Source organism: Borostomias antarcticus (assembly GCF_949987555.1).
Source record: "Borostomias antarcticus genome assembly, chromosome: 1".
Taxonomy (NCBI): Eukaryota; Metazoa; Chordata; class Actinopteri; order Stomiiformes; family Stomiidae; genus Borostomias; species Borostomias antarcticus.
This window is the reverse complement of record NC_140234.1, coordinates 33,593,127-33,616,706: the sequence shown is the minus strand read 5'-3', so window position 1 is coordinate 33,616,706 and position 23,580 is coordinate 33,593,127. Positions and strand designations below refer to the sequence as shown.

The 23,580-nt window shown below is 45.2% G+C and overlaps 2 protein-coding genes across 4 annotated transcripts in view; one reads left to right on the top strand and one right to left on the bottom strand.

Annotated features, from left to right (window-relative positions):
* The window catches only part of arhgap42b (Rho GTPase activating protein 42b), a 70,787-nt gene extending 54,451 nt beyond the window's left edge, over positions 1–16,336 (top strand). For 2 of the 3 annotated variants that reach the window (XM_084446178.1, XM_084446176.1), the window contains 17 exons: positions 428–528; positions 1,289–1,398; positions 1,944–2,000; positions 3,421–3,499; positions 3,742–3,781; positions 4,028–4,090; positions 4,333–4,407; positions 4,839–4,923; positions 9,423–9,481; positions 9,790–9,895; positions 10,140–10,299; positions 10,425–10,575; positions 10,916–11,338; positions 12,180–12,336; positions 14,196–14,258; positions 14,379–14,458; positions 15,322–16,336. In XM_084446178.1, coding sequence (XP_084302304.1) covers positions 428–528; positions 1,289–1,398; positions 1,944–2,000; positions 3,421–3,499; positions 3,742–3,781; positions 4,028–4,090; positions 4,333–4,407; positions 4,839–4,923; positions 9,423–9,481; positions 9,790–9,895; positions 10,140–10,299; positions 10,425–10,575; positions 10,916–11,338; positions 12,180–12,336; positions 14,196–14,258; positions 14,379–14,458; positions 15,322–15,410 — 1,898 coding nt within the window. In that variant the 3' untranslated portion in view covers positions 15,411–16,336. The remainder of the gene's footprint in view (positions 1–427; positions 529–1,288; positions 1,399–1,943; positions 2,001–3,420; positions 3,500–3,741; positions 3,782–4,027; positions 4,091–4,332; positions 4,408–4,838; positions 4,924–9,422; positions 9,482–9,789; positions 9,896–10,139; positions 10,300–10,424; positions 10,576–10,915; positions 11,339–12,179; positions 12,337–14,195; positions 14,259–14,378; positions 14,459–15,321) is intronic. The other variant, XM_084446177.1, reaches the window with a different exon arrangement.
* Positions 16,337–16,766: 430 nt separating this feature from the next.
* On the bottom strand, positions 16,767–23,023 carry pgr (progesterone receptor). The gene is made up of 8 exons (XM_084438110.1): positions 22,259–23,023; positions 21,728–21,837; positions 21,065–21,181; positions 20,205–20,510; positions 19,159–19,303; positions 18,463–18,593; positions 17,946–18,103; positions 16,767–17,815 (listed from the first exon to the last, which is right to left on the bottom strand). Exons 1-8 carry the CDS (start codon positions 22,825–22,827, stop codon positions 17,660–17,662), a joined length of 1,692 nt encoding a protein of 563 aa, XP_084294236.1. The 5' UTR covers positions 22,828–23,023; the 3' UTR covers positions 16,767–17,659.
* Between the last annotated feature and the right edge of the window lie 557 nt (positions 23,024–23,580).

The window sequence follows — 23,580 nt, the reverse complement described above, 5'->3', positions numbered from 1 at the left end:
AAACATTCCTCTGACTAACCCCCACCACTATAAACATTCCTCTGACTAACCCTCACCACTATAAACATTCCTCTGACTAACCCCCACCACTATAAACATCCCTCTGACTAACCCTCACCACTATAAACATCCCTCTGACTAACCCTCACCACTATAAACATTCCTCTGACTAACCCCCACCACTATAAACATTCCTCTGACTAACCCTCACCACTATAAACATTCCTCTGACTAACCCCCACCACTATAAACATTCCTCTGACTAACCCTCACCACTATAAACATTCCTCTGACTAACCCCCACCACTATAAACATTCCTCTGACTAACCCCCACCACTATAAACATTCCTCTGACTAACCCCCACCACTATAAACATCCCTCTGTGATGTGGCGTATGTGCTGTGCTGCTCTCTGCTGTGTTCCAGGGCCCCTGGGGTGCACCTGGACGCGACACTACTGCACCTACGAGAAAGGGAGCAAGATTTTCACCATGAGCAACACGGAAAACAAGTCCGCCGGCAAGCAGGTACAGTAGCGAGCAGATCCACCTCCCTCCCGGCCACTTATCGGCTGAAGGCCGATGGCTAGGGCTCAGTCCAGCACGTTGTGAGATGATCTCCCAGTAGGATTAGTTATTAGTTGGTGTAGTTTTAAAGCCCCGCACCCCCAACTGGAGAGATTTCCTCACTGGCTGGTCGTTTCTGAATCGGGAGTACAGTGAAGCAATAACTCATGAGAGGGTGTGGTATATGGACAATATACCATGGGTTGTGCTGCGGTCATAGGCACGAGGCGCAGTCGAATGCCGTCAATGAGCCCTAGCACCCAAAACTAATACTCCTGACCAACCTAGCTAGCCATGAGCGAAGTGTAGCCTTCCTTTGTTGTGCAACTGCGAGTTGTAAAAGTGGTGATGATAAACCAGAGCGGTAGACTACAGGACGGATAGAACAACTCAAAATTGACATTGAAAGTTTCCATTTTACTTGAGGAGAAACTCTAATGTAACCACCAGACGGTTACGCAATGGAACTTCCGTTTTTACAGGCAGTAATAATTGGCGCAGTAATATTTCACATAGAACAGTAAAGAGGCTTAGCCCGTGGTATATAGTGAATACACAACGGCTTTTAACCAATCAGATTACGAGGTCGGAACTACCCATTGTATAATAGTTCCAATATAAAGTTTCTGACTAAATATACGTGTAAACATTGCTAAGGTAAACATTGCTAATTCTAGTGCACAGTACAGTATATATCCCCAACTCCACTGTTGTGTTTCAGAACGGTCTGGTTATGAGTCCAGCTGAGATGTTCAAACTGAAGTCCTGCATCCGCAGGAAGACCGACTCCATCGACAAGAGATTCTGCTTCGACATAGAAGTGGTGGAGAGGTCTGTCACAATTCCTCTCGTCTGCGCTGTATGCTTATTGTCCCTTATACTGACTGAAAACATCAACCCACGAAAAACAACATCCCAGCCAGCAAGAGTGCCATGCAATAAACATACACACCTGTTGATCAGAGCTGGGAATTATTTTTTGATGAACATGGTCTCAACTGTTGTTCACAGATGCAGACCACACAGTGTTGATTTGAATGTCCTAATCAGACAAGTGTTAGCTTCTATTGAACACACTTGATCATGCAACTAAACCCGGATCGCTTTGAGGGATTGATAAACAGGATTTGATGGATATCAAGAGAACCTCCCTGTCATTAACAGTTTGGAAGGTTTCCACTTCAGGTCTCATCATGTTGATGTTTAGCCGAGATGTTTTCAGCTCTGTGTGTGTCCTGCACATTCTACGTCTCGTCTAGCCGAAGCCGTTGTGTATGATACTGTATGTTCTAGTAACAGCTCTTCTACATAGTTAATTTTGTTTTGTTTTCTGTATGTACCCATTGCTCCTGTTCTCTCTGTCCATGTGAATGTAGAAATGACATCTATCATGGAACTCTTTTCAGACCACTGCAGTTTTTCTGTAAAGTCCGGTATGTGACCAGTACTGCCCTCTCAGAGCGGTTGCATGTGCTGCATGTGTGCTGCTAATCATCTCATACTCCCATTCTTTAGAAACTCCGACCTTTAAATGAACCTTGAGAAGAAAAAAAAAGTGCTTTTCGTTTTCATCCATCACACAAAAGCAAAAGGCATCACCCAGTCAATTTGGAGGAAAGCACAAAGCGAAATCCAGCCCTCTTGATTCATTTCTACACGTCTACAAATTGCTCAAATGACGTAATAATCGATTTCGACATTCTGACAAGTGATTGAATCATTTATCAATTCTCCGATCCTGTAGGCACCAGGGCCCATTTGTTATTGATGGCTGTTTCATGTTTTACCCGTATAAAGGACAGCAGTGTGGGCAGAGATTGCTAAGAAGATTTAAAGCCTGCAAATCAGCTGCCGCTGGAAGGGAGCAGCAGAATTGATCCTGTAGTATAATTCACGGGGGCCTGGCGTCAGCACCTTTAGGTCTGAGTTTAGTGAGAGCGTGGGGGGGGCAGCATATTCCACAGCGTTATCCCTTCCCAGGGCGCCACGGGGCAGCTCCTCTCACCCAGGCCAACAGCACTGGACACGGACAATAACTCCAGTTTACTAGCACGGTGACCCATCCATCACCCCCCCCCCCCACTGCTGTGCCACTAGGTCCTTGTTCTAACCACCAGGGCAATGTGGGCCAAGCCCCAGCCAGCCCCCAGGCTCATCCATTCATCCTCATTAGATTAAACATGCTATTCCCAAGGCCCAGTGAGAACCAGGCCAGCCCTCCCATCCCATCTCCACGCCTTGCCTCTAATAGCAGCACGCGCAAGTACCTCCGTGGGTCTCGGCCAGCACTAACTCTCACCACTGGCCGCCACGCGGCGGCACTGCATCAGCGTATGAATTTTAATTTTGAGGTATGGTTACTCTTTTATGAAGGGGCTTGTCAGCTGCAGATGATGCTCAAACACGTTCGAGGACTTGAGGAAAGACTTTAAAGGTGGTTTACTTTTAAGGTGGTTTAGCACTCTCCACTGTTACTGGTCCACCCAATTTCACGATGGCCCCAAATATGAGAGAGGTGACAGGGATATAGGGTACAGTAGAGCGATGATCTCAGCAGGCCAGAGGCTCTATAACCCCCCCCCCCCCCCCCCCCGGGGATAAGACAAATGCATGCTGGGAATAACAATGAATCACTCTTAAATCAAGTACACATGTGTGTTGTTAATTGGTTAGCGGAATGCAATCACAAAGACAATAGTACACGCCTGGTGGGGGAGCAGAGGATTCACAGCAGCTGTCCTAGGCACAGTGGTCCTCTAGAAGCTGGGGCGTGCAGCAGTAAACATGGTCTGTCTGGAGCTCCTGAGGCTGTGTGACGTGACGGAGACCTGCTTCTCTCTGATCCTGTCCCAGGCATGGCATCGTCACACTGCAGGCGCTGTCAGAATCCAACAGAAGACTTTGGTTGGAGGCCATGGATGGCAAGGAACCGGTGAGAGGCTCCGCCCCTCTTTCTCTTGTCCTTCTGTTCTCTTTCTAGTCTCTCCCCACTCCATTTCATTTCAAGTACCGCAATGTCACTCCGGGTCTGGCTAAGGCGGAGTCCTGTGATAGAACAGTTAGCCTTTGGCGCCATCTTCTGTGAGACCCGACCTGATTCATGTCATTTTGGTTGAACTTGTCACAGTTGATATTATGCGGCTTGTTGACCGCCTCCCTCTCGATTCTCTCCAGATCTACAACCTCCCAGCCTTACTGAGCAAGAAGGAGGAGAGTGAGTAAACAGCACTCCTGTTTATTACTGCACTCCACCATGCAGCACATAGCTTCAGAGTTTGCATCAGTTAACTGTAATATGATATGAGTTTTGCAACAACAATTTTTGATTTAATCCTATCTCCAAGGCATATCTCTGCGGTGGTTGTCGAAGGTCCTTTACTTTTACCCTCAGTATGACTGAAAGTCTTTGTGCAAACCCGTTGAGCTAAATGACGTGTCACGTTATTATTCTTTATTACAGCATTTCTAAACGAGGCCGGTTTTAATTTTGTGAGGAAGTGCATGGAGTTGGTGGAGATAAGAGGTGAGGCGCTCTGGCTGTTTTGCTATTAATTTCCCCCCAGGCTCCATCTGTCATAACTCTGAACTCAGGTTCACTGTAATTACTCATTACAATACACGTCATCCATCAAGCTGGAAGGCCGACCACTTCACATTAGCCCAGGGTCGCTGTTCAGAAAGTCAAATCTGTCATTTAGATTCCTAAACTGCAAGCTTGGCTGGAGGGGCTGGTGCAGTAGCTCTCTCCTCTGCTTTCTCCCTCAGGTATTAATACCATGGGCCTGTACAGGATAGGAGGGGTCAACTCCAAGGTTCAGAAGCTGATGACCACTGTCTTTGGTAAGAAGGCCCTCGACTCTTACAAAACCACTACCAGAGGGTTCTCATAGCTCGTTGACGTAGAAGTCCATCACTGTCCTTGTCTTGTTCTGTGGTGAGGACACAGCGGCTTAAGACTACGTGTGAAAGAAGGGCTCTTCCTTGTGGTCCAACATTGTAATAACAGATGGTCAGTATGTCCTGCTCTGGAGCCCGCTGTAGTGTTTACACACGACCTCTGACAGCTTCCTAATCTGCATGGAAGTCAGTAGGAAGGTACACACACACACACACACACACAGTAAACACATGACCCTAAATCTAATTTTAGTCCTTGAATGCAGGTTTGTGTTATCCAAACAGTGGCAACTAGACTAATGCTTTGAACAGTGTCAGGCTGATTTTACAAGTCAGGGAGGTTTATACTGATTTTGTGACTGTGTTACCCACAGCAACCAAAGCCCCTGTGGATATGGACCTCGACCCAGACACCTGGGACAACAAGACCATCACCAGCGGCCTGAAGAATTACCTCAGGTCAGCTTGCCCCACCAGCTGCGTCTTCTGCCACTTAGCCTCATGATTGCCTGTAATGCCTTTCTGAAACCCTTGAAGTGTGTCATGCATCCTTAGCAGCCGCCCTCAGGGGAAAGTGGGCCTCATTCACCAATATCCTAAGTTAGCAGCGTAGGACGGAAGATGTTGTTTTCAGTGGCGTGCGTTGGTTCGTTCGTTCGTTAGTTAGCAGGATTACGCAAAAACTACTGGAACCATTTTCATGAAACTGTGGAGGGGAGACAGGGTTTGGACAGGAGGGTGTGGGGGGAGAGCCTGGAGTGCACCAAACCAGCCCCCGCCGGCTCCGACCCGAGGGGGGTGTCACAGATCGCACAGCCGACCATTCACCTCCATTCATTTGGACTTGTTTAATCATGGCGAAGATCAACTGCTTATGAATTAGCTAGTTACCTGTTGGTCCTGTAGCTAGCTAGGTAGCTGAGATACCTCAGAGAGCAGAGCCAGAGAGCACCCGTTCAGCCAACCCCAGCTGTGTCAAACCCAGCTGCTCATAAACACCACCAGTACTTTAAAATATATATATTTGTCACCGGTACCCTAAGTAGTATCGGTACCCTAATGTCACTGTACATGCTGACCACATGCATTCATGGGCAGAAGTGAAAATCAAAAGTAAAATCAATGAATGCTTTAAATTTGTTCTTAAGAAACTCCTAATAAAAGTCTATGTCAGATTCATGAACGTGTTCTTAAACCGCCAAATTCTTCAAGGGAGGTTAGTTAAATCTTTCTACTTTCTTGGTGTGTTATTCAAGATTTAGATGACTGTCCTCGTCACCATTGTCATAGATTTATTCTAATAATTAAGAAAAGAGTAGTCGAGAATGCCAAGGTTCATCTTTGAAAGTCCAAGCTGGGTACCTTTATTCCAGATAAGTTACGAGTTTGCAAAGTCGGGCTCAAAGAGAATAGGAACATCCACCAAGAGCAAAGATTATCAGGAAAACAGAGCATTATAAACAGTGTGGGTGTGACCACACCTGCATATGCAAATACCTCACTAGCCAATTATCAGTGAGTAGGCTAGGTCAGAGGGTCAACAGCGAAGTGAAGGGATACAGAGGTCAAAGATAGCTGGGAGGAGGGGACCCCTGAGGAGGTCTCCTGCCATAAGTCAATTAGAAGGCCTGGAGATAAGGGGGTCAGGGCAATAAACAGGGGACAGCTGCTCACTTTACACAATGTCTTGAACAGAGAATACACTAATTTGAATTTATCTATTACAATGAGTATCAAAAATAAGATGACTTCACATGGGCAAGAGGGACAAGGTTGGACTGGATTTCATTATAGACATGCTCTGGTCCCAGAATCAAAACTTCAGAGAAAATGATGAGACTTCCAGCTTTGAACATCAGTTAAACAGTCTTGCAAAACAGCCTATTTGTTCATGTTGTTTGGTTTAACTCATATGTATAATTGTGAGTGAACCGTATAGAAGTGAAAGGATATGTTATGGCTTTGAATAATTTTGCTGAGAGGTAACATATAGATAGAGAACAAAATAGGCTAAGTAGGATAGGATAAGGTTCTGTTTGATAAGTATGAGGTGAACCAATATAGTTCCAGAGATGCTAACTCAGTGTTAACTGTCAGTTAGGATAGAGTGGTCAGTTGCACTTAGATCTAGAAGGACTTGGATTGAGCATTTAACAATAATCAATAACTATCTGTAGAAGAGCTGCCTAAGTGCAATGATGTGCCAGGAAGCTAGATTGAAAGATCGTTGTTGTTCATTATAGATATCAGTTTTTTTGAGACCACTTTCTCCAGGACTTTAGAAATAAAAAGCATTTTTAAAATAGGTCTGTGATTGATTAAAACTTAAGTGTCCATATTTGGTTTCTTAAGAAGACGCTGGACTACTGCACATTTGAAATAAGAGGGAACATACTTTAGAGTACCCTGAGGCAAGCGAGCTATTCACAATGGAGATTTAGATCAGGACCAATTGCTCCTAAAACATCCTTTAGAAGTGTGATAGGGATGATGTCTATGGGACAGGATGAAGCCTTCATAAGAATATCATTGAGGTCATGTGCTGAGACGGGCTCAAATGAACGTAGGAGATCAATGGTTTGGTGAGATTCATTTATAATATGTTTAGGGGAAGTGATCTTGGTTCTAATAATCTTTTCCACAAAAAATGTCTAAAACATTTTGCAAAAGAGGATTCAGGAAAAAAAACATTTGAACGATTTACCATTTGGTCTATGGTTTGAAATAAAAATCTTGAAATTTACATTTTCAGATAGGAAAAATATTTTGGTTTTGCAACATTAACTGCCTGGTTATACAGTATTTTGCGACCAGGTCCTTCATTAGGAGATAATGAACTTGTAATTTAGATGCTGTCCATTTGCACTCTTAGTTAAAGTAAGTCACTTGTCATTCTTACAAATAATTGGAAGTTGAGCATCAAATACAATCAAAGACACAGAGGTCCTTCATCACAAGACTATTAATGTTCAAACCAAGAGTAGTAATACGATCAAGGGTATGGCCCATATTATGAGTTGGCCCTGCTACACCTGTTGCACTTATCTTATAGACCAATGTTCTCCCCTCAACAGGGAGCCACTTCAGCTCTTAAAAATGGTTCGGGCTAGTGTGAAGCTGGCAGTTTGACCTAAAAAAAAAAAATCAATGTCACAGCAAGATATTAACACCATAGAAGTCCTGCATTAACATGTGTAGGCCTACATACTGTGATGGGAATGAGTTGTGGGACTCTGGACTGAACATAGATTCACTGATTGACTGAATTGAACACAGGTGGGACTGAAAGAGATGTAAGCAGACAAAAGACTGGCCAGGTGAAGAATGGAACAAGATGAAGAAACAGTAACAGCTACAAATTAAAAATATTGTTTAAAAAAAATAATGTCACACAGCATTGAGTATGCATTACACAGAGTACACGTGTAATGTAACAAAGTATGCATTAGCATTTTTATTCTGCATCCCCCTGGGCTTGAACTCTTGTTGAGCTACCTGCCATGTTAGAACTATGACTTAAATAGCAAAGAAAGTTTGCGCTCTTATGGGCTCAGGCTTACAAGCGATTGGAGAAGGTGCGTTAAGCCAGATGAATAGTCCCAACATAGAAGCGAAAAAGGCTCGCACACTCACGACAGATGAGGCATTTGGATGCAAAAAACATGTTTTTTTATTTTACATACTGTAAGTGCAAAAATAAAGTGACAAGGTAAATGGTAAATGGACTGCACTTATATAGCGCTTTTCCACCTTAGCGGCACTCAAAGCGCTTTACAATGGCCTCTCATTCACCCATTCACACACACATTCACACACCAATGGCGGTAGCTGCCATGCAAGGCGCTAACCTGCTCATTGGGAGCAATTTGGGGTTAGGTGTCTTGCTCAAGGACACTTCGACATGTGGACAGTCGGAGGTGGGATTCAAACCACTGACCCTTCGATCATTGAACGACCCGCTCTACCAACTGAGCTACAGCCGCCCCGTTTAAAACTTTAAAAAATCATATTAGCCGTACGTGCTATCACTTTGCAAACACAACTAAAATGTAGGCCCAGGTGAGCAAGGTGATTACAAAATAAAATAAAAAAGGAACGTGTCGGTCATTGGATCATCGTCAGCCCTATAGTCCAACCTGCTAATGAGCTTTAAGTAGGCTGGCAGCCCCAGACAGGAGTCAATCAAATCTGCCAGCTGCCAGCCTACTTAAAGCTTGTTAGATACAGCTGGGACTATAGGGATGCTGGTGGTCTGATGAGCCCTTTTCACTTCTATGACTTGTACATAAATATCATTCATGACTATAAATATTTATAAAGAGCTTTATAAATGCTTATAAGTGCATTATAATGTGTTATGAATGTGCTTATGATGCATTATAAACATGACCTTTATAGAAAGTGTTACCCAAATTTGCTGCTTTTGATTTGAGTATTTTGCATGAGATCTTATAAATCCATCTTATAAAGGGTAGGGTTTGATAGGTTTTACAGTTTTTGAGAAAAACAGAGTGATGGACATCATAATTCCTGCCAGCTCAAAGTATATGGACGTTTCTGCTCACCTGGGCCTACGGTTTAGTTGTGGTTGCAAAGTGATAGCACGTACAGCTAATATGATTTTTTAAAGTTTTAAACTTTAGACTGTTGCTATAGCGCCACCATCAGGACTATTGGCCCACAATGCTAGTTTAGGACTTCTGGCATAGGACTGGACCTGTGTGCAAAGTTTGGTGATTTTTCATGCATGGGAAGTCAGACTTCCTAGGAAGAAGATGCAGATAAATAAACATTGGTGAATGTCAGAATCTTCGTAGAAACAAAGTGGGTTTTAAGAAGACAATGCTTGGTAAGAACGGTTGGTGGACGAGGCCCAGTGTTCTCTTCTCCCACTGAATTGAAAGAGTGTGTCCCCGGGGGAGAAATGACAAGTGCCATTTGCTCTTCTGTTCCACCAGGTGTCTCTCCGAGCCCCTGATGACTTTCAAGCTCCACAAAGACTTCATCTTGGCTGTCAGTAAGTAAAAAGCCAGTCACACTTGGGAAAAGTTTGGCTTGCCAAGAACTATGTTTCCTGGAATCCAGAGGCATGAAGCAAGATGTTACATCCTGATCCCTTTAGTGCTCGTTACACTCAAGTCTTCGAAATAGATTAACAAATGCTATTGATTTGTGAATAGTCCTTTTGCAAATAGCACACCTTTTGTTACACATAAAACATCAAAACAACCATGTAAGACCTATAGCTATTGACACTGTCTGGTTCTTGTGTCTTAAATGGCGGTCTCTGACCTGTGTATCAACACTGTGGCACTGTCCTCCCAGAGTCCGATGACCAGAACTACAGGGTGCGTGCCGTCCACGCCCTGGTCCATAAGCTCCCTGACAGGAACAAGGAGATGCTGGAGTTACTGATAAAACACCTGGTCACGTAAGTGTCCCTCCAATCACTGTCACAGTAGCCCTCGTTTCAGCGTACCTGCAGGCTTTGGCTGAAGGCTGCCTTTGTAAAGGGCAACGGCGACTAGATGTCACTAGCTGCAAGGGTCCTGAAAGGGATCCGATGGGTTAAAATATGGCCTGAAGCTACATACAGAGTTATGCGAGAATGGTATCTTCAATATGATACAACACAGTAAGTCTGGTGTGATAATGACTCTCTGTGTGGTCTCCAGAGTGTCCACACACAGCCAGTTCAACCTGATGACGGTGTCCAACCTGGGCGTGATATTTGGCCCCACGCTGATGCGCTCCCAGGAGGAGACTGTAGCAGCCATGATGAACATCAAGTTCCAGAACATCGTGGTGGAGATTCTCATCGAGAACTTTGAAAAGGTAGGTAGATCACAGCGGCTGGCGCTTAAAATAGGTTTTCGTCGTCAACGGCGTCATGTGTGGTCGTTGTAGACTAAACTCTATTGTAAAAACACAGACGTCCTCTCTGTGTGCCCCTCCCCCAGATCTTCCACCAGGCCCCTGACCCCAACGTGCCCGTGCCCCAACCCCAGTCCCGGCCGGGCTCACGTAGGAGCAGGGCCATCTGCCTGGCCACCGGCCCCAGGAAACCCCGCAGCATCTACACCCCAGCACTCTGCCTGGCAGACGCCGACAGTGAGTCTCTGGGCCGTGACTAGACCAGACTAGGCTAGGGCTAGCATAACTGTCCGGCCTGCCACCAGCCATGGGCTTTCATTAGAACCCCCCCACAGGAATGGGGTCACATAACCCTCAATGGTTTGTGAGAAAATATTGAAGAACAGATTGTTACGGTGGCAGATGGATAACTGGTAACTAAGTATTTGGGAGAAACCAACTCAGTGTTGCTTAAGTAAATGATTCTAGCGTGATTACTGTCACACTTTCAGTCATTGCTCTGCGGTAGAAGTCTTAAGGATCTGCGGGGCACGTCAGTGTACAGACTTGAATGGGCGTGTGTTGTGGCGTCTCCCAGGCCCCTGTACAGGTGACAGCTTTAGCAGCAGCCCCGGCAGCACCCCGATGGGCAGCATGGAGTCCCTGTCCTCGCACTCCTCTGAGCAGAACAGCTCCGCCAAGACGGGCCCCTCCTCCACGGACAAGGACAGGGCCCCCCCGCCGGGCCAGCGCCGGGCCAGCTCCCCGCTCTCCTCTGACGGAGCCAAGGTCCCCCCCTGCGCCGGCAGCCCGGAGTCCAGCTCCAAAGAGGACGTGGGGAAGACGGACGACGGGGAGTCGGAGGACGCCCTGAGTGTGTCCTCCTCGCTCGGCGGCGAGCCCAAGCCCTCCCCGGCCCCCAAGAAGGCCCCGCACTGCGCCCCCCACCTCGGTGGCCCCCGAGCCGCCCAGCTGAGCCGCTCCGCCACCCCCTCCCTCAGATCTCTGCACATCTCTGAAGGTAGGGCCCCACACACACAAACCCTTGCACAGGACTTGGCATGTTGTAGGTGACAGGTGACCATGTTGACCATGGAGAGGGCTGCTTCCTCAGTCTCTCTGTGTGCTTTATACTGTAGGCAAACTGAGGAGGGTTCAGATGGTCTGCTATGGGTGAGGGGAGGTGGCTACTCACAACTTCATGCACTTTGCCAAAACAGGTGTTAGGCCCCATAAAGCACCCAGACCTGATGGCAGGGCTCTGAAAGTGTGTTCCAATCAGCTGAAAGATGCTTAAACTCTATATTGTTTCAGTTCTGTACCAAACACCTGGAAGAAAAACCAACCATCCCGGTACCGAAGAAAAACTCAATCCAAATCTCTGAATGACTTCTCCTGTAGCTCTAACCTCTAAGAGACAGCCATCCTGCTCCCTCTCTGAGAGCTGTACTACACTGTACAATAAGATGCCCTGTTAAACTAACTTGTTAACATACAGTACGTTCATCTGACCTTTGGTGCCAATTTTGACAGTTTGTTGTACTTTTATGGTGAAAATGATCTGAACACATTTCAAATTAGCCAACAAATTAGAAATGAACACATTTCAAATTAGTTTACTGAACTATCTGTGTTCCTGTTAAAATTCCCTTAAATAAATTACCTTTACTTAATTAACAGCAATGGCCCTTTGGAATCTGTTCACAGATGGTGTTGCTCTCTTTCCTAAAATCTATCTAAAAACACTGCAAGTCACTTTGGAGAAACACGTCTTCTAAATGACCAGATTGTTTGCGGTGAGCTCAGATGAACATGTCCATCTCCTGTGGCTCACCACTGTTGTCGTCTTGGACCCCCACAAGGTCACAGGAGCTCCACCGCCGGTTCTGTCCAAAACCTGTCAACGCCGGAGCAGAAGAGCTCTAAACCGCCAGACCACCCGGAACTCCCCCCCAAACTGGTAACCCGACGCAGGATGGAAAACTCAGCCAACAACGACTACCAGCGGCCTGGATCAGTGTAATTTAAAGAGTTTCATAACTTCTTGCATTAATGTAACTTAATGAGAGCTTGTTACTGGCCATTAATGCTTTATACGGTTATACACTGTAGAGCAGGGGTCTGCAACCTGCGGCTCTGGAGCCTCATGCAGCTCTTTAGCCCCTCTACAGTGGCTCACTGGCTTTGACAAACATTATATGGAAATGAATAACTAAATAAATATAATACTATTAAATACATGTATTTATTACTAAAATAAATGGTCATGTTGGCATTCAAGTTAGCTAACTAGCTAGATGGCAGCTAGCCTCGTGAGACCATCCTGATTTTGTGAGCTCACATTCTGTTTCTTTCGCAAATCAGTCTGGATACTCTCCATAAAGATCAGTTTGTGCCAGATCAGAAAATGATCTCGCCAATCAGCGTTGGTTGTGAGGAATTTTAAATACAAACAGGCAGGGTGGGTTTAAGTGTGACAACAGTGAGAAGCGGTTGAAGTTAGCGTGTGATAGATGGTGATACACAGATGGTTCATCCAATCGCCTGCCAAGTAACTTTGAAAGTGTTGCCCTTTTCCAAACCAAAGGAGATTTCCCAGATGATTATGTGAAGCAAACTATCTGGTGCGTCAGGTTAGATAGCAGCAGATTGCATAGAAATTCACCAGAATGCAGGAAATGTAGTGTTTGGTGCTCAAAAATTCCCCCTTGGACCCCCAGACACCCCTGCCCCCCTTTATGTGTCCCCCCTGGGTGCATATACCACCACGCCTGAAAATAAATCTAAGGGGAAGAAATACCTTCATTTTAAGCTCAAATATCTTTTGCAGCTCCAGTCAGATTTTGTATTCATTTTTTGGTCAAAAATGGCTATTTTCATAGTAAAGGTTGCCGACCCCTGGTGTAGAGGATGTTTTCATGTTCTTCTGGAACATTCTGGATCACGTTCTAGTCAGATTTTGTATTCATTTTTTGGTCAAAAATGGCTCTTTTGATAGTAAAGGTTGCCGACCCCTGGTGTAGAGGATGTTTTCATGTTCTTCTGGAACATTCTGGATCACCTTCTATCCATTCTAATCTGAGCACGTTGATGTAGTGTTTGGTTAATGAGGGTGGTGCGAGTGCCACAGGTATTTACAGTCACATCTATGCCCACATACAAACACAAGAGAATAGGGGTTGACCACACAATGAAGTTGTATAGTATGAAAACACATAGCTGTTGTGCTCTCTCTGAGACTTATTTTTGCACGGCCTCTTTTAGTTCTGGGCGTTGAGAATGGAAAGGTCTGGGAGATCTGCGTACGTGTGCTCAGATTTATGTCTTCTTCCATTGGTGGGAGAGCCAGCTTTAATTACATTCTGACTTCTCAGGGGTTACTGTGACCCAGCAGAGCTCTGCTCGCTCCGTCTGTCTCTCTCTCTCTCTCTCTCTCTCGCTCTCGCTCTCGCTCTCGCTCTCGCTCGCTCTCTCTCTCTCAGGACAAATATTGTTTGACTTGTCAAGTGAGAGACGACACTCACATGGGCTCTCAAGTATAGTTCCCTCGTATAAAAGCCGTCCAGCCTGCCAGCTTTTTTTCCCCGTTCGGAAAGGCTCTTGTGTGGGGGAGGTTGGGTGGTGGGGGTCGGTCAAGAGCTGCCTCGTTATTTAGAATCACCTGATTCTGCACCTTGATGAGAGCTAGCCTGCCAACCTGTCTGCCTGCAGGAAGGAAGGAAGGGAGGATAACTCCCCCACTGTTGTCTAGAGATTTTCGCTAAAGTCCAAATGCGGAGTGTTTACTCATATGGCCAAACATGTATTCCAGGCATTCTTAGAGTTTATTTTTGACAAATGTCAGACACATTAATTCACACTCTGCTTATGTGTTTCAGGGTTGCTGCACGAGCACTGCTTTTTGAAAACCCCACTCCATCACAGCCCCCACCAATCGGAAGGTAGATCATTAGAACATGGAATATACAATACATCTTAATATGTAGTACCTTCATCCTACCTCAGTTTACATTTTGCGATGACTTTGTTTCATGGATTATCGACTGTGTTTGTTTGTACAGGGACGCCAAGGCCATGTATTCCTGCGAGGCAGAACACAGCCATGAGCTCAGCTTCCCCAAGGGGGCGCTCTTCTCAAATGGTGAGTTGCCCCTCAGGGAGACGCAGGAGACACCTCAGATCCCTCCGCGGGGGACAGTGAAAGGTCTCTTTAACCTAATATTGTCTGTTACAAAACGCCCCAGTCTGTAGGCTGACTGTACTGTACGTGAAAGAAGAGATAGCCCACCATCACGCCGCGATGACCTGGCGTGTTCCCAGCAGCGTGCGCAGCGGCGGAGACGTACAGTAATAAACGTCCCTTTTAGCGCAACGCCCCTGTATACTTTCAGCAAGATGCAGAGCGCCAGAGGGAAGGGACTTCATGACCTCATGCATTTTCCAGGAAGAGATGAGTTGGCGCTGCACCAGGCCAGTCTTACGGGTCACAGTAACCTAGCGATGAGAGGCAGCAGCGCTCGTTCCACTCAGAGCCAGCAACACAGCCATGAACTCACCACCATTTATATTGCCTGCCGAACAGTTTTATGATGGACGTGCGTGTTTGTTTTTACATGACATTTTTTGTGGGGGTTTTTTTTTTTTGGTCTTTGTTTAAGTTGCTTATCATTTCCTTTCTCATTGATGATAATCTGTCAGGTTTATAAGTCATGTTAATATGAGAGAGCTGCCTATTGAATTACTCATGGGGAAGTGGGGGGGGGGTGTAATTAAACCCTAAACTGAAGTCTCCTTGATCTGTCATTAGTGCTTAATCTAGCCAAGCGCGGCCACCTTTATTCTGTGAAGGGAAACGTACTGTCAGGAGAGGGACTTATTTGGGTCTAAACACCTGCGTGTTGGCGAGGAACCCGGCCCAGTCCGGAGATCAAGAGAGACAGTCAGGACATGTCATAGCCTGGTGGTTTGAGACCTCATGCCTCCCTCCTCTCGTCCTCTCCTCAGTCTATCCCTCAGTGGAACCAGGCTGGCTCCAGGCGACGCGGGAGGGGAAGACCGGCCTGATCCCAGAGAACTACGTGGTCTTTCTCTAACAGACCGCTGAAGAAAAAACCTTGAAGATTTCATGGTATCCATGGTAACAGTAACCTTTTGATGTGATTGATTGTTGTGAAGGCTGTTTCTCCACCAATCAGAAACATGTGCTCGTGTGCTTAGCTGATATTGTGGAAACTGGCCCCATCTACATTTGTGTGTTTTCCTTCATGCTGAAAGTATGCGCTTACCAAAAATCTAGTTTTAAACTTGCCTATTTCTGTGCCACTGATTATGTTGATCCGGACTACATTGGTGGAATGTGTTCCAGGATATTTTATGTAAAATCGGAAAGTTGAATACTGATATAGTATTGCTGAACACCTAAAGCAACTTTACTGTATTTCATATAGTGAACTGCTGTGGGGGGGGGGTCAAACTTAATAAGTATTATAGACAAATGTAAAAAATGTATTGCATGTACAGTAACTCTCTTTGATTCCTCTAAGAAAGATTATTGTGTCTACAATTGACACAACACATTCCTCTGACTCTTCACTGGAGAACTGTATAATATACTCAAACAGGCTGATTCTCTGTGGTGTGATACAGCCGCAATATTATACGTGCAAGAAGACATCAGCTCACGTTGGTTTCGGGGGTCCTTGTTCCAACATGGAGCATGTTCACAACTTTTGGGCAGCTACCTGTATATGGTACTAGTTTGTCCCTGATCTCAGACATATTTACCGTTTTCACAACTCATTTAAAACGATTACATTAAGTACACATTTAATGTCTTCTTACTTGGTTGGATGCTGTGTGAGCGAGATAGCTTTATTTCTAACATGATAAAAAATACTCCCTGGTACACTGGTGTACTAGTCATGGCAATGTGGAATGATTTTAACCAAGATATTGTTTCATATTAAAAATTATATATTAAAAGTGATATTTAATTTTGTATTACCACATCATTCCCAGAAGGCAATGCTAATAAATGTGTATGGTTTTACACTAAACGTGTTATAATTCTTTTCAAACAATGTGGATGAAGACTAGAGTATTGTAAAAAATATGTTAGCACGAGAGAGAGCTTCAGCAAAAGACAATCACTTATAGATGAAACATAGTAAATGGAAATGGGACCAAGGTATTTGAGATTCTTACTCTTGCCAAGATCAGCTTGTTCTTTCCCATTTAAATCCCTGAGAATGTGCAGTGACCTTGAATACTCCCTACCGTTTGGACCGTAGAAATGATACTCCCTACCGTTTGGAGTGCAGGGCCATTTCAAGGAAATTATGTCTACACTGTAAATATGAAGCATTTGTTCTGTATTATTTAGGGAACACACATTTACACATATCCTGCTCTGGTGTACAAACCTGTAAATTGATTTATTTTATTGAGGAGAAACCAATGATGTTACACATGTAATATGTAGATCAGAATGATTGTAATTAACTAGATATGAAGCCAGCAGAAAATGCAGTGTTGATTCTATCATTGACATTTACTGAACACATGACCTGACAATTATTGTACCATCACATAATAATAGTGTATGATAGGAGCATACAAACATGACATCAGAAGGTAAGCATGCCAGGCCTCTCTGTATACAACCAACGTATGTGTGATAAAGAAGTATATACATGTGTTGTTGATTTCCTAGTAAATGAAGGATGTTTAAAAGGTCAAGGAGAGACCTTGCTATGGAGTCTCCGCCCAGGGCTGTTTATCTGCTCAATCACAGTCAGTCCAGATGGCATTTCCTTATCGTGGGGGATTGAAACTTTTTTCACAAACACAAGATTTCTGCCAATGCCATTGAAATTGTCCCAAAAGGCACCATTCTGGTGCTACTCACAGGCTGAATTGGTTTAATGGTAATAGTGAATCAGCAAGGCTACTATGTACTAGGGAAATAGCAGATATTTCAGATAGAACAAAGCCAGCGTGGTAAAAAAATAATAATAATAACCTACAGAAGTGACATGTAGTTGAATTGAAACACTAAACGGCTAGTACAATACTTAGGTCCAACACGGTGTCAAAACACAGATTTTCTCATAGACTAAAAATATGCTACTGTATAAACCCATCTCCGTCTCAGTACAGAAAAAAGCCCAACAGAGGCAAAGGGGCACAATCACAACTGTGACAGATTCTAACATCTCTGGAGAACAAGGAGTCAGACACTGAAAGGTAGTGTCTTTCAAAGTCAGAGAGAGAGAGAATAATCCGGTCATCCATTAAATGTAATCTTCCCCCAGCTCTGTCCATGGCTCTGCCATCAGCCAGGTCACTTGGCGTGGAAGAGGAGGGGCCTCACCATCCCTGCCAGCACCTTGGGCAGCTGAGACGCAATGACTTCCGTCATCATCTCTGGGAACTCCACTTTCATGGCGTCCGCCTGGATGAATGTGCTCAGGCAATAAAGGTTGACCTTCTTCACAATCTGCACAAGGAGGAAGAGAGAGAGAGAAAGGGCCTATCAGGGTTAGTCCTAATAAATGTTTTGAGCTCAACTTACTGTAGAGAGTGAGGTGAGGCGGCTCCTCCGGCCCCAGGTGCTGAGCGCGGCCCACCTCATGCATGGAGTCCATCAGTTTGGTCAGATGGTAGAAGCGCTGTGAGCTCGCCACCACCCCCTTCTCCTTCGTGTGGATGGCCCTGGTCAGCTCCCGGATGTAGCTCTGCCTCATCTCCTCAAACAGGGCCTGGCTCTTCAAGCCCTCCAGAGGAACTGGGGAGATGTGGATCATCAGATGGCACAATCTGGACACTTCTTTCACATGTAGTTTAAGTTACTATGTGCTCTCATATACTTCAAAACATGTGTTTGTGGCGATTTTGCTTTTGATGCTCAGATCAAAGCTTATCTGTTTTTCTCCTGGTAAAAGGTATAAAATTAGTATAAAGTATAAAATTGGAGCGTGATAAGAGCTGCAACATAAATCCTGTCCCGTTCAAGGTCCAGTCACACCAGCACAAAACGCCATCTTTACTTTGTATACAGCTAGGGGAGGATCAAAATAGCTTGGCACCTCTTTTTGTTACACTTTGGCCTACATAAGACTCCAGGGTTAGGAGGAGGGAGTTTACCCGTGTTGAGGAGCATGATGGCTTTCATGCAGAGGAACTCCTCCCTGGTCACTTGGAGACAAGCGAACTCCTGCGGAATGAACTGCATGGCCAGGCACAGGTCATAGATGGGAGACATCCTCATTCTCTCCCTGCAAGGAAGATACCCTCCTTAATGAGCATTGACTATTCACAATGAGCATTCATTAGTGTTAGTATTAGTATTATTATTATGTTAACTACGCTCTGTTAACGCCTGAATATAACATTTGAGAGCCCACTTGAAGCTGTTAGACTAATCATATTGTCGCTGGCTGTAAAATGAAGTTCGCATAAACCGTGCTCTGACTAAATTGGAGTGAAACGACATGGGCTCTTCTCTGTCCCGGCCCTGCAGTGGTGGAATGAACTGCCCACTAACGTCAGGACGGCAGATCTTCTGTCCATCTTTCACCGCAGGCTCAAACCTCACCTCTTCCAGATACTACTACCCGGATCATTCCTCTTAAGAACTTATTGGATTTATATTTTACTACTCTTGCACTTTTAGCCCTAGATTATGCTCTTAGTCACTTGTTTAGAAAGGACTCACAGTTCTGGTGAGTAGTAGTACATTGACTACCAACAGAACGTTAAATGCAATTAAGTCGCTTTGGATAAAAGTGTTTGCTAAATGACTAATGTAACGAATTCAGAGAGATGATGTTTATGACTTACTGGCTAAGGATGAGGTCTGGGGCGAAGTACAAGTATTCACTGGTGACGTTCTGGAAGGATCTCCAGCCCAGAGAGAACACCATCAGGTTCATCCACGAGTACTGGATGAGGCTCATCTGGTCGTGGATGTTGAGGGTTCGAAAGCCTTCAGGAAACACAAAGACAGCATGTCCTACTGTGACCGACTTGACTTGGTGAGACTCATTCCTCAGTATAGCACCACTGCCCACCCGCACTATTGAATCTCTCGCTTTTCAGCAGCTGAAACAATATTTCGGAGAGTTGCTTGTAGGTCAGAGGACCCCAGATCCCCAGACGGATCTGCTCCCACAATTTAATGGGCTCCTCCTTGGCCCATGCTACACCCCTCCTCCAAGTTTCATGAAAATCAGTCTAGTAGTTTTTGTGTAATCCTGCAGACCAACAGACTAACAAATAGACTAACAAGCGCCAACGAAAACATAACCTCCTCCCCCGGACTTTGTCCTGGCCAGAGGTAACGAACGACACCTTTTACACTACATCAGATCCTATCCTTACATCTTTGACAGGTTCCATAATCTAAAATTAAAAGTAGCCTAATGTTGAAACGTATCGGCTTGATTCTGAAATATAAATGTTGTTTTAAGGAAGATATCAGGTAAAGGCCGTTCCGCCCTGTTTGAGATGGGACATTAGGTGTGTAGCAGTAGGCTGAGAGTGAATGTACTGTAGAGCCCTAGTTACACCCACAAACCACGATCTTACCACGGTCGACCAGGCAGATCCAGGAGAACAGCTTTTGATCTAGCTGGCCTTGTGTTCCCATCAATAACTGCTAATTCACTAACGGTCAATAATGGTCAATAACGGTCAATAACGATCTTCACGTGAATTACCCTGCTGTTAATTCATCATTGTGGCTTCATTCATATTCCTATCACAGAGCTTGCGTTCCACACAGCCTTGCTCTGGGTCTGCGGCAGCGCAGGGAGTTCAGGCCTTCGGCGTGGCCTGCTGGTCCCCATGGTGCCAAGGCTGACCCTGACAGGCAGCGGGGCTGTTACCTGGCAAGGACTTTGACCACCTGACGATCCACAGCAGCTGGCGCTCGCACAGACAGTTCAGGCTGTTGAGCAGAAGGTGGGGCATGTCGGGCTGAGAGTTGTCGTGGCCGGAGTACACCACCTCCGGCTCGATGTTCTCCAGGATGTGGACGATCTGGGGGGAGAGCTGCAGCTCGCGGATGCCTGGCATGCAGGATAGGGAGGCCAGGCCCTGGCCGTCTGTGGACAGGCCGGGCGGAGCCTGGAACATCAGGGTCGAGGCCATGCCCAAGGCCTTCAGGCCCCCGAAACGCTTCAGCTTCCTGCCTGAAATATGACCACAGCCTAGGATTGGTTGGATGATAAAAGCTGTTCCTTGTTTTGTTTTTTTACATTTCAAAATGATTAGGATTCTGGATCAAAATTGAGCAAGCTATAATTCCTTTCTCAGCAAGTTGAAGTTGTAGCCATGAGTGGTTAACTGACCCTATATGACATCATTACCCCACTAAGTACCATGTTAAAAGATGTTATTCAAAACAAAACTCTACAAAACTAAATACCAAACCAATGAATACCAACCCCTGGAGATGCAGGGTTTTTGATACAGTAGTAATATATTCAGGTTAGTTAGAGGGTCTTTGATGGTTTTTGGTAATTTTAAGTGTTTGTTGTCACCTTTGATCTGAAAGCACTTTAAACATAGGAGAAAGAGAGGGAGGGAGGGAGAGAGAAAGAGATTTCTGTGTCCCTTCACACTCCCTTTAATGTGATATTAGCTATGAATTAGAGACATTCATCAGGTACAATAGAAACATAGGAACACAGTGTCACACACACTCACACACACACACACACACACAAAAGAACAAGTACTGTACCTCCAAGCATCATCCCAGCTTGGTAGCACTTTCGAAGGCGACATGCAGGGCAATTCTTTCTCCGAATCTTATCCACGATGCAGTCATTACGGCCAGCGCAGAGATAGTTGTGATGACCTGTTAAAGAGCACGGTAATTCACACTTTTGAAATGGTGTTTATAATCACCTGTGAGCTAGGGAACACTATGAAAGAAAATGAGCTGCATGATAATTGTCTCATGGCTGGGGCTTCTTCAATCTCCAGTGAGAGGGATTTCTGAAGGGAAATGACAGTGAAGTTGTGAGGACAGGATGACATGGTCATGAGATATAGTGCCTCTTACATATCTCCCACTGCAAGATAACAAGAAAAAAAATAGTCCCAAAATAAGAACACGCTGAACACGGTCAATGTGATACAGTTGCTAAACTCGCCCTGTGGAAATTTGATTACACAGATAAAATGATTCTGGTAGTTCAGTGGATGTACCTCACCATAATAATAATTAATTAATAATAAGAGTTGTACTCATGAAAATGTGAGGATAATGTTCACAGTACTAGAGGTGACTAGGCTTACTCGGCACTTGCCACTTTGAATATACTTTGGTCCCATGACGATGTTAAACATATGGTATAAAAGTAATTGCTATCGTCTTGTATTTTCAGTGTAATCGGCTCACCTTCAACAGCTCTTTTAAAGAACACCTTGCAGCTTCCGCAGGTCAGCACTCCATAGTGACAGCCAGACGCCTCATCCCCACAGATCATACACATTCTCTGGGGAGGCATTCTGGAAACCAGGGAAACACACATACACACACACAGTCACAGAAATTACAGTATGCCTAGTAGCCTACCATTAGATCTAATCTACAAATGTAATTCAAATAGACTTTGCAGTGGATTAAAACGTCCAACGTGGGTCATATCTTTTGTATTTTAGGAAGCCTTTTAGAACACCAGGCCTAAGCCTTTTATAACACTAGGGACAGATGAGATGAAAATCGGCCTTTGGGCTAAATCTGACGTAGCCTATTTACATTTTTGTTGATGATTAATGCACTGCCCCTTCTTAAATAAACTTTGCAGTGGGTCAAAACGTCCACAGTGGGTCATATATGAATCTCACAGCTGGTCCTAAACACTCAAATAAGTTAAATATGTGAATGACTAAACATTTTGGAAAAATATGTATCATGCGTAAAACTCACCCGGCATATGCGGTGTAAGTCGGGGATCTCTGTAGCAAGGCTGTGCTGTGCAGACCATCCGGGGAGCCGTAGCGACCATAGTACTTGTCATCGGCGACGCCGGCTGGCTGGCACCAGAACGGGGACTCTGTAGGAGAGGTCTGTATCGACCATCTGGGAATCTCACTCTTATATATCATCAACTGCTGGGGTGCATATGAGCTACCCATAGTGTCGACATTCACCCCCTTACCGGATAAAGCAACCCTGGGGTCGGTCCTTATCTGAGGCACCGTCGCCAACGGGTCTGTCTGAATCAAGTCTATAAGAAAGTTAGGGGAACCGTCAACTAGACCGGTTACAGAGGACGCGAAGTCAATCGGCTCACCCATTAACCCGACTTGGTGTTTTCCCTGGGCATCGAAACAGGCATCAAGAGAGGAAAGGTCCGCCGTTACATTAAAATCCGGACCCGGAGTGTTCATAATTAAAAAAGGTTCCTTCTCGTCCTTAATGAACATTCCGGTGATTGCGGCGGTAGTCGCCATACCCGGCTCGCTTTCCGGGGCGGCTGTAATCGTTGTTGACATGGAATCCTTTGCTCTATACACCTTACCACAGACATCTGTAGACGGGGCATGGTCGGTCTTCAGATATTCGTCATAGTACAATTTATTTCCAAGTGAATCAGTCGGGACATAGTCTCTGTAGATCGCGCCGTCGTCGCCTGCGCCCGGTACGGGACACGGGGAGCCGATGTGTCCAAAATTACGCACAGCAGATGTCATGCCTGTAAGAGGCTGTGGCTCGTTTGAGAATTTTGCCTGACCAAAACCGACTTCTGTATAATTTTCAATGAAGTTACTTACTCCTTTACTTGTGTGGGTGAGGTCTGCATTTGATGGATGTGTGGTTTCCATCCTGCCACTGATTTTATTTTCCATCTCGTGGGCCCAGAGAAACCACAAAACGCACGAGAGAGAGAGACCGGTGTGACTGGTGACTAGGCGTATGCGCGTGGCGCAAAGACCTTCCCGCAATCTTCCTCCCAGTTGTGAAAGGCTGTGGTGCTAGTGCTTCTTTCAGCCTATCCGGCCTGGCTGACAGTGGCTGTGTTAACAGCTACAAGCTTTTGTTATGTCCCCCCCCCCCACAATATAGGTAGGATATTACTTAGTTAATTCTAGAGAGCACCCTTCATACAACATTCAAAAAAGAATCAATTAATTTCCATTTCCTGTGTTTCACTGTCACTCACTGTCAAGATTCAGTTTCAGTTGAATGGGTGGTAAGTCAAGTGCCATTTTCTCCTAACATGGTTTTCTGATTGATTTCATCCACTT